This window comes from Haliotis rufescens, unplaced genomic scaffold (genome assembly GCF_023055435.1).
Source record: "Haliotis rufescens isolate VD_foot unplaced genomic scaffold, xgHalRufe1.0.p SCAF_16, whole genome shotgun sequence".
Classification (NCBI taxonomy): Eukaryota; Metazoa; Mollusca; class Gastropoda; order Lepetellida; family Haliotidae; genus Haliotis; species Haliotis rufescens.
Genome location: NW_025963846.1, coordinates 23,300,910 through 23,312,462, shown reverse-complemented (window position 1 = coordinate 23,312,462; position 11,553 = coordinate 23,300,910). Strand labels below are relative to the sequence as shown.

The 11,553-nt window shown below is 41.0% G+C and overlaps 1 protein-coding gene across 12 annotated transcripts in view; it reads right to left on the bottom strand.

The window, feature by feature from the left end:
* Positions 1-576: 576 nt before the first annotated feature.
* Positions 577-11,553, bottom strand: part of LOC124133838 (plasma membrane calcium-transporting ATPase 2-like) — a 189,212-nt gene continuing 178,235 nt past the window's right edge. For 8 of the 12 annotated variants that reach the window (XM_048397017.1, XM_048397020.1, XM_048397021.1 and 5 more), the window contains one exon: positions 9,032-10,088. In XM_048397017.1, coding sequence (XP_048252974.1) covers positions 9,705-10,088 — 384 coding nt within the window. In that variant the 3' untranslated portion in view covers positions 9,032-9,704. Of the gene's footprint in view, positions 3,204-5,561; positions 10,089-11,553 lie in introns of those variants that run through there. The other 4 variants (XM_048397025.1, XM_048397026.1, XM_048397027.1 and 1 more) reach the window with 4 other exon arrangements.

The following is an 11,553-nucleotide window of genomic DNA, read 5'->3' as shown; positions in this document are numbered from 1 at the left end:
GACTCATCCCAGCCCTATATTAGGTTATATGGCTGTAAACTGAGTCGGTTTACACCGCTTTGATCTTTATGTCTGCTATATCACAGTGTGTCAGTCCCTTTAGTGGCCTCTTGCGACAGGAAAAATTGCTGTAAAAAGGTGACTATGCTTGTTGTAAGAGGCGACTAATGGGATCTGGAGGTCAGGCTCGCAGATTTGGTTGATGCATGTCAATTGCGTAGATTGATGCTCATGATATCAATCACTGGATTGTCTGGTTCAGACTCAATTATTTACAGACCGCCATCATAAAGCTGGAATATTGCTGAGTGCGGCGTTGAACAACAAACAAACAGAGTGTGTCGACTTGATGTGATGCAGGTCTTGGACATTTATGACTGTGGTAAAACGCACGAGCACGGGTTGAGCTACCTCAATGTTCGTTTCCGAGTGAAGACATTGTTGTTTTCTTTATTTTCCCCCAATTTTCTCAAACACTGGACCGGATCTCATGTGAACCCTGTTTTTATTCAGAAACATCTGTCACAGGACAAAACTCTTTGTTCCAATTTGAGAAAAAAACACATACTCATCAGATTGTACAAAAAATTTTATTATAACAATGACTCTACTACAACACACTGCTGCATCAGGACCCGAGGGAACGGGCGGGGTCGCCGAGGTCGAGTTGCACTGCTTGGCGCGACCCCAAGCCAGCCAAGTGACGAGTCGCCCCATCCGACCTCGCCCCGAGAGAAGTAACAAGACAAAGGAGGTGGGTGGGCCTGGTAACAGCCCCGCCAAGTATCACTCGAGCACCACAGCAGCCAGTCACGAGGCAAGACTCGTCTGTTGCCATGACTACTCATCACAATCAAGGGGGGTGGGGTTGGGAGTTGGCAATGTGCCACACCCTTCCCCTGCCCGGGGAACAGGCTCACCAGTAGCCTGTTGTAGGGTGTATGAAGGTAGAAGTATGTACAAGGTGGAGGGGGTGATGGGATTGACATCACATAATGGGCGCCACCACCCCAGCATCATGCATTGAGCTACTCTACAATAAAGTACCAACACTCCTGCAAAACTACATATGGCAAAGTTCAAACTAGTGGCGAGAAGGGGAGCCATTTGCAGAAGATGTCCCATACTAAAAAGTCTTCAAACATCCTATATTGCCAAACGCTCAACCAAACATAGCAGCAGCTAAAACGGTTTGGCAATGAATGGAATAACACAACAAGAACAACAGATGTTGTTAATAATAATTTTAAAAAAACCACTGAGTATGTGAAAGTATTCATCAATTGCCAATGGTGTAGTAATTTCTTATAATATATAACATGAGACAGGGTATAGAGATCCGAATTTACACCATGATATTCATATATACTCTCTCTCCTACAACACACAGTTCCAGTGGATGGTAACACCACATATATATAAATTTATATATAGCTCCAAAAACCTCCATACATTATTATCCAAGATGAAACAAGAAATGAGTTATGAGTACTAAACACACAAATGCATCATGGATATGCGGTAGTGTCTAGTGTGCTAGCCCAGTCGACGGCGACACCATCGCCACCCGGTACATCTACGACACAAAGTAGGCAGACTTGTTGTAGTGGTTGGTCTTCTCATCCTGACATCGGCGTCGGCGGCAACTCCCTCCTACACCGGCGGCCTGGGTGCTGACGTGGACGCCGACGCTACTGAGCTCAGAGGCAGCAGACACATCTCGGGGTCTCGCTCGTTAACAAGCCGAATTGTCTGTCGGGACTAACCGGTTATGTTATTAAGGAAGGGTGGGATGGGGTGTTCATTCGTATTAGTAAATGGTAAGGGAAAATAAGTCTAGTCTACGCATCCATTGGGCAGGTTAAAGAAAGTTGCAAGAGTGTTATGTAAAAAATCATCTGAAGATGAAAAAAATCTACTCTAAATAAATACTCTAGGCATGACAGTGACAGCGAGCACGAGGAGGACACGTCCACACAAGCAACAATCAGGCGGCAGCAGCAGCCCAGGAATGAGGGGGCATATCATGGCAGACATTGACAGACGAGCGGACCAGATCGGTAACATGCAAGAGCAAGGCATGACGGGATAGGACGCTCACACGTTGTAGGCATTGGAAAGATGCAAAGAAACATGTAGAGGTGAGGGGGAGGTAATATTAATACAAGCATTTCAACCCTCTACTGCTTCCGTCCTTCACAACATAGAAAAAAACCCAATATAAATATCTGTAAAAAAATGAAAATGTATCTACAATGAATTGAAAGACTAGGCATATACACAATGCTCTACCCTACAGCCTTCTAGCTATGCTTAAATATTATAAATAAATGAGTTATGGGCAAGATTTGAATTTTCCATATTACACACTGGTTGATCTAGGAGTCTTTATACACGTGACATCATTTACAATAATTACAGTATGAACATAGAGAGGGTAGTGGGAACCTCGCACACGTCTTTCACACAGCGCCCTCAGTTTGCATAGAAGAAGGAAGCAGTAAAGAGAAGGTAAAAAGTGTTAATAGTAAAATTGTAAAATAATTTGGTAGGAAAGCCCTCTTGAGCTACAGACCTTGTGCCTACATACTGCAGCATGAATCGGCTGACGAACCAATGAGCCTGTACATGTGATGGAATGGGTAGAAATTTGACCACTGGGCAGGTCACCAATCTGTTCATAAATATATCTTCAACGTCCCTGAGAATGATGACCTGGCACCGAAAAAGCATTCAGTTATCTCAACGAAAGCCATGTTACATTGTCTAGACACCGACGTACGACATACCAATCATGCTTGCAGTCAATGCGTGTTATCAGTATGCTCTACACGATCTTTCTCAAGAGTTGTCTTTCCTTTGGGAACTCTCCAAAAGAGAAAGCAAGGAAAAGGTGTAGGGATGACAGTAAGTCTGTCCAAGATTTCTTTTGTAACTCTCACGAGCCGGGATGTGAAAAAAGACACAAAAATAAGGGAATCCCTGGTTCATTCATCGGCATAAGGGATACTTTCGCTTCGCCCAAACCAAGGTGAAGACGGCGATTCGTCCGCCTCGGGCGAACTTGTAAGAGTGGGCTTCTTTGAAACCCCAACTCTTTGGGCCTGAAGAGACTGAAGGCTAATAACAGAGGGCCTGCTACGCTTGTCATAACTGTCCAAGTGAGTATCTAAGTCCATTTGGAAAGCATTTACAACACGAATCTGAAAACAGAAAGAAAAAGCAAAAAATTAAGAATGCCAACATTGGTTTTGTAAACCAATTACTGTGAAACGAAGAAAAGTTCTATCTAGAAGCATGGTGTTGCATGCAGCAGAATCGCTATGTAAAGAAAAGAGCATGCTAAAAAGTCTACAAACTACCAAATTGAAGCCAAAAAGCAGGCAAACCATGCAGCATGCCTTGATAAACCCAAGCAAAATCGTGCAGCATAAACCACAGAACCTTTTTACGCCAGCAATGAGAGCTAAGGTACTAACTGTGCTTTTGACTCAACAATTGTGAGGAGTGTTCAGTTCCCTTCAAACAATTTTGTCCAAGTTGTAGAAGAATAATTATTGTTAAAAGGTTAGCATGTGTTAGTGTTCCATGTTAGTCGAGAATGAACATAGTGGATGATATGTGATTAAAATGCAATAGATATACATGAGTAAATACATATATACAATTAAACGGGAAAAGCGTATAGTCACTTTTCCATGGTAACCGTTACTGATCTGGAAAAGGGATACAGAGATTATGGGGCCCTGGTTAAGATTCTTACTGGAGTGCAAGGCACTCCACTTATCAAGGGTTTGAGGTGCAGTTATGCCCCTTGACCAAGCAAAGCAGACGTGAGTGGTATGTGGCGGGGTGAGACAAAGTGGGACGGACAAGTGGGACCGTGACCAATTATAGGTGAGGACACATCCAGATACTAGGTCGGTGACCAATCAGAAGTGCTGTTACATCCATACGTGACTTGCGATATTTTGGCTCCTCTTCTGTGGTTGTCATGGCTGCAGATTTCGATCACTTTTCTTCACGTCTTCTTGAGTTTTTCAGATTTTCTTCCCAGCAGAAATCTCAAGACATTTCATTAGTATCTGGTACCATGAAATATTTTAACATTTCCTCTCAGAAGTCAGATTGACTGAGCAGGAATGATCTCAGCAGAAGTCTGCAATGCAGCCTTGAGAAAAGGTCGACCATGTTTTGTTTGGCGAGATATGGGCTCCCTAAAGTTGGATAACCCTTCACCAATGTTAAACTTGAACCAAAACAATAACAAAATTTAGAAAAAATAAAAAAATTCCAGAAGGGAAAAAGAGAACTGTATGGTTTCAAGATGCTTAACGGAGCACAGGCATGACACACAACACCGACTGCATTACACAGAGACCTGCCGAGGACCACGATGTAGGGCTAGAAACTACTTCCCTAGAGACAACTTTAGATAAAACCAAACCCATGCCGACAAAGTCAGCTATGGAATACCGTATATGACCGCAGATAAGCCGACCCCGTAGATAAGCCGAAGTATTAACTTGACCATTGAAATATGAAAGAACATAAGCCGAACCAGGAAGTGAAAGGCAACGACACACCGCGAAGTCAGACTGGTATGGTACTTCAATAATATAACATGAAAAGCGTTGTAATTATATTGAAACATTGGTGTATAATAATAACTTTATTGATCATTTATAACAATAATGGCTCTAGTCGTGGCAACTTCCAAACTTTCGGGAAATTGTAATCTATCGGACCGTCATTCAGGCGATGTTTCTGACAGATCACGATATGAAAAAATACTATCATGAAAGTGTATCCCGTGGATAAGCCGACCCCTTTCTACAGAATGTTTTTTCTGATCTTCCCAATTCGGCTTATCTGCGGACATATACGGCACATGTCATGTCCAAGTTGTGAAATGAACATTTGTGTAGAAAGGGAAAAACCGATAGTTTTTCAGTTGTAATTGTAATATGCTCAATCATGAACATTGGACAAACCTTTGAAAATGTATTCACCGAGAAATTTCGACTTCATTTGTTGTAGTTTCTAGCCCTGATTATTGATATCTTCCAACCTCATTCTAAAACCTTCCAAATGAATTGTAGGTCATAACATTTTGAACACAATCAGGAAGCTGTTTAGAAAAATTCAAATTCAAATCCAAACAATTGATTACCGTCAATGTTCAATCTAAATTTTGATTTCTTGAGGTTGGATACAGTTGGAAATGTCTAATAGTCTGCTACTCTGAATAAACTTGGTCTTGCGTTTACAAACATATACGTTATGATTCCATCATGCAAAAATACGGACAACATTTCCTGCAAATGTATAAACGGAGTTAGTCCAGGCAGGGAGTATTAAAGTTTTCATGCTTTTGAGATTTTGAATGAAAAAGCAATAAAAAGGGGAAAAAACAGGAAAAGGTAAAAATCCATGAAAAGTAATCCCAGTCCCCACCTTATCGATTTGAAGAGAAATATTAAAAACAATTTATGAAAAAAATGTCCAAGACCAAATTTATCTGTCACTTATATTATCATGAATCATAACCAACTATTCTATCAGATTAAAATTTGTTTATTTCTTAAAAACCATAAATAATTGCATGAACATTTATACTTTAAACGAAAAAGTATTACAAAACCTACAGTTGTGAATAACATGTCTTGTCAAAACAGCTTACGACATTCTCGAATCTGAACCTAATGTCTGCCGAGAGCCAGCAGAGTATTAACAACGTTATACATTTGTTTAACAGTCAGTGTATTACTACCCAGTACATTTTAAAACACACTTTGAAATATCAAAGTCTGTAATATTTATCTGAAACTAAGCCAGTGCTAGAAACACTGAACACTATCATGCTGTGTAGGGAATAACATACCATGGAAGCAATGTACAAATGAAGACTTGCAAAGAAAATCTACACTGACAAAAAAATACTTTTATCTATGGATCGTAAAATATGATGATAACAAGCCATAATAATATAGTTGTGAAAATTCAACTTTCTCATTAGAATAACATCTTTTAACCACATCCCAACATCAATAGGGTAACAACCAATAGTTGATGGGGAAACTGTGTACAATGGAATGGGCAGTCTTGAAACGACTTTATACATCGTGTGCATTGAGTCAATTTGTTAGCATAATCTTCATCCTCACATTCCCAACCTCATCCTAACTGTGTCACAAACTCGGACAGTTGGTTCAAAAATGGGACAATTTTACACTTTTCATTGTCACTATTACAAAGATCGTTTCCTAACGTGAACTGAAAATATTTCTGGTGATCTATCAATCCGAAATTACAACACACTAAGTTTACAAATCCAACTTTCTCTAAATTAAAATCAGACATTTCACATTTTACATATTTCCACTAATACAAAGATCTAACCTGGTAACTGAAGAGTGTTTTGTGTGAACTATCGGCCTACAAGACTTGAGTGAACTATAAATCAGAATTCCGTATGACAAGATTAATCTGTGAACATGTAAACTTGCAAACTCTCTCCATGAATGATGTGCCTGTTCCGGATGCTCAGGCAAACGCCCCTTGCTGACGAGGCAGAATACTGCAGTCTATAACGGGGCATGTTTTACCACCGAATCTGGCCACTGCAAGTTCCACCCATATGAACCTCCTACACCGAGACTCGACAACTCTCACTGAGATTACGTACCAACAGATAATTCCTCGCCATTACCGATCTCGACAAACACTCGTGGAGGACATTACGGGATCTGGCAGTAACAGGGCATTTTTTATTTTAACAGACATTTCTTTCAAAACATGAAAACATGCTTTCACATCACTGATTTCGTGTAAGAAGTGTCCTAAAACTGGACTTTAAGGAATGTGAACTTTGAAAGCGTGCTCTCAATGGGATGCTGATGATTTTCGCCCTGAAAGAAGCACAGTGTGACTGGAACGTTTTCGAGAACAGTACTGAGAAAATGAGATTTAACTGTCTTAGTGTCATATTCCAGTCTAGAATGAAACGAAACTACATGTCAATCATAATTGTTGAGAAATTACTTCAACAACTGTTGTTCCCTTTTAAATATAATATCTGGTTAAAAACATTCTGTACAAAAAGTCATACTAAACACTGTACATTAAGATTCCCTCGAAACACACGGAAATTAAAATAAACCTTTGTTCAAAATTGCCTGCAGCATATAAAGAATATCAAAACCAATTACACCATCGTCTTGTACTTTGGTCAAAAGTGAAGCTTACGTAATGAGAACGAAACAATGAGATTCCATTTTCAACATGTGGAGAGAGACGGTTTTGCTTCACATCCTGCTGAAATACTGCCAGATTTGCCAACAAGCAAAAAAAAAACCTTGCATCTAAAAAACAAACTGAAGTCAGTTGACAAAAGGATGCTGAGATATCCTGAGACTGGAGTCATCCACTTACTCCAACGTATAAATTAGTAACTACATGATAGTGGTTAAGGGATCTGGGTTTTCGTACATATCTTTGGTTCAGTTTTCTTTCATCTTAACCACTTCATCAGGACACCTTTACGACACATATAATACCCGGGGACACTGATTGTCATCAACCAAGAATTTCTTTTCAGTCTATCGCTTCGCTACTCTATATCAGCAAAACAACATTGGAAGATCTATCTCCTCGCTGAGCACGTAATTCAATCATTTTGGTACGCCCTTGTTCCAAACTGGAGGCTAGAATACTTTGAACATAAAAACTCACTGCATGCTTGCATGGCTGTTAGGTAATATACACACACTGCAGCAGACGATATAAGTCATCAAACTCCACTCAATATGCATCAAAGGTCAGTAGCATTGTGTATCACAGGTAATATAGAAACACAGCACAGAGTTCAACATCTTGTATTCAAATACCATCAGTAATCAAATTATGCAGGCATCTAGGGGGAGATAACTCTCATCCAACAACATGCAAAAGTCAATCAAGACACACAGCATGTGAAAACCACAGTGGCCAGATTCGGTTTTAAGACTACAAGATAAAATACAAAATATAAACTTGCAATAGTGACTCACGTAAATGGAAAAAAAAGGAGATAAAATTATGCCGAGTTGATAATGAAGATCTGAAACGTGATCTGAGAGCCACTGTATGAGTGAACAGAAAAGATGTGTGTCCATCCGTTATTTACACACGTGATTGAATGTGGAGGTATGCTTGGATGAATTGTGGAGGTGAGTGGGAATGGTTAGAGAGTCGGATCCTATCGAACCCCATAGTATGATGAATCATTATAACCAGCAAACAGGAGCTAACCCTTATAGGGAGCCTGCGACACATACACATCATTAGGACATTGGTGCTATGTACAAGGTTACCGAGAGTGCAAAGCTCCTGTACATGATTGAGTTCAACTACATCTATTTCTCGGCATCTACAGGTGAGTTGTGGACAGCGGCACGTTCGCCTTTCTGCCTGGCCGGTACAGACAGTCACAAGCAGGCTGGTTTTATTGACAATAAACAACAATAAAAACATGCCAAGTTGAAAATAATCATGAGGAAAAAAATATAAAAAACAAGGACATGAGAAAAACACATATTTAACAAGGTGGCAAATTACATAAGGTAAGATGGCTGCTGATAGCAGGCCGCTAAAGCCGAGACAGGGTGAAAGGTCACAGGTGACACGACACCAGAGTGATGACTACGCTGACGACGACCACCACTATGCAGACGACGATGATGATGCAGCAGAGATGACGACGATGACCACACACACAGGATCTTATTATGTACAGGGGTGAGGGTCCTCCAATCTAGACAGCAGCGGGCGGGCGGACAGGAGGAGGAGGCAACACGACTGAGGTGCACAATTGATGAGCAGACGGGAAGTGAGGCCATTGATTGGATAGCGGGACACACAGCTAGCCAATCACAGTGCAGTCTGCTCAGTAATGGGCGCGGTGGCGTGGGAATCCGAGGGACGAGATGATGCTGCCTCAGTGTCGTGGCTACTCAGCATAGAAGAGGACATGGTGGTGGGTGGTTTTTTGGACATCATTCTAAAGTTTTGCAGTGAGTGGTAGCTATGGATTGATGACAAACTACGACTGTCGTAACGAGCATCTAAGCTCATGCGGAAAGCATTAACTACACGTATCTGAAAACAAACCAAAAGAAACCATTGAAAGTATTTTAACACATACACAAAACGGAAACAAGAGGTACGACGGGGTTAGTGGACTAGAAACTAGAAAACAATAGAGTACCAAGGACTTAGGACAAGTAAGTACACTTGAATTGTGCAGGTCGAGTGAGGTGAAATCAAAGCTTGGTCATGTGACTGTCATGTGACTGGACCAAACCCCAGTGCTAGGAATGTCCCTGCAACACGTGTGAACGTACTAACATACGCAGAAAGAAACACGCAACCAGGAGACGACGACATCCCACATCAATGCAACAATAATGTCCTGCCCATTGTAACCCTTTGGCATACGTGCTAGACGCACACATACATGGTTTAACAACTACTACAACTTGTTATCACAGTGAATCACTCTGGAACCGCTCAGTCACCCTGGTGCTTGACAACACATCCATGTTTGCTGGTCATGGGCCGACCAGCACAGGTTCACGACAGCAATGACGACAGTCCCATTTTACGATGTTCAGGCCGTGAGCCATGGGGGGAGGAGCCAGTGAAGGCAGCAGCCTGTCAGCCAATCAGATCGTAGTCTCGTGTCGGGCGCCCACAATGTCAGAGTGACTGAGAGTCTTTGGAGGCGAGGCCTTGTGTGCCGGGTTGGTCGAGGCCATTATGGGGGAGGGCTGTTTAGAGACTAGGGGTACATTCTCGTATGATTGGCTCTTAAGTTTAAAAGGCTGGTCACAGTGGGGGGAAGCATAATCGGGCGACTGGGGCGAGTTGAGGTCGGGAGGAGGGGTACGTAAGAATTTTTCATGATGTGAGTTGGCCTCTTCACTGATAGTACGAGGCCCCTGGTGACTACGGGAGCTACGAATGCTGTGTAAACTGTGAAAACTGTGAACGCTACGTTTCTCCTCCAGATCCTCAAGTGTACTCTTAAATGCTCTCACTACTCGCAGCTGTCAACAAAAAAGAATTAACATTTACTCAGGCTGCCAGAGAAACCAGCCAGCAACACAAATTGGCGATGGCGGCGAGAAGGCGGCAAGATTCCCAAGCTCCCACAGAACACGACTACGGATGTATGTATGAATGTAGGTAGGTATGTACCCAGAGCCCAACACAATCAACAAACACACATCCCACCTCAGAGAAAACTCAAAGTGAAAGATGAAGAAAAAAATTATGATTTCACATATAATAAAAGACTCGGTGACAGTCAATTATTTCCAGCCATGCTATGTTCCAACATGATATTTTTATCGTATGTGTTAGAATTGTACCAAAACGAGCATTATTTCTGACTCAGTTCACATGCAAACATTGACAACTTTGTCCCCCTTAAGTAAACTTTTACTATTAAATTGCCATCATGTGAGAAAACACCTACTTAATGCATAAGGTAAATTTACATTAATACATACTTACAATTTTAGTCTTACATTGAATAAACATTTTGAGCATGCTAATGCATGGACCATTTTGTTAATATTATCATTGAGTCGATTACAGAGGATGTTTTGAGACTTAATCATATATTTCTAGAAAAAACTACTTTCCCAAAAACAAATCTCCAGTGGAGAGATGCAATGTCTCATAGGTCAGAGGTCAAATTGTTGAGCATTTTGCAAAATGTTTCAGGCATGTGAATTCCATCTCGAAATCAAACATGCTAAGATTTTTCACATTGCCTGTTCAGTAAATTAAGGGACTGCCTAACGAACATCATGGACAGCTGGTGAAAATTAAAGAACGTCCCAGAATGTTCAAAGATTTCCATTTTCCAATGATTTGATTGACCTGATTGACCCAAGACTTAAGAATGACGTTTATGTTACAAGTTTAAATAATTTCAAGATTCTTAACTTGATTCCCACAAAGCAACTTTGGACACGACACTGACGATGAACATTACAAGTTCCAATTATTTTCAAGATTTTTACTTTGGTTGTGACAACAATTTCAAATCTGTTTGTGATGAATTAATCCAGAGGCTTACTGACTATGCAAAGATTTTGAAACATTACTCTTTGGGGAAGCCTTATTGCTAAAAATACAGTAAACGTAACTTTGTCTATAATGGCAGTATTGTTCACTTGCTGCATGAAATAATTGAGAGTGACCGAGAAGAGCCGTTGAAGAATAGGGAGCGGTCCGACTGACCACGGTCCGTAGCTCCCTGAACATGCATGATGTGCTACATCAGGCCCTGGAACCTGCACACCATATAAGATAATAGATAAAAGATGAAATATCAGTCACAAAAAACCATAAAAAACAAGTAGTCCCTCTTCAGTTACACTTCAAACAACAGCTGGAAGAAAAACATTGTCATACATAAGTTATCTCCCCTTATTTGAATGTGTGATTTGGTGAAGAGTTTGGTGGCCCCAATGATGCCACAGTTGTCTTCATCTAATAACA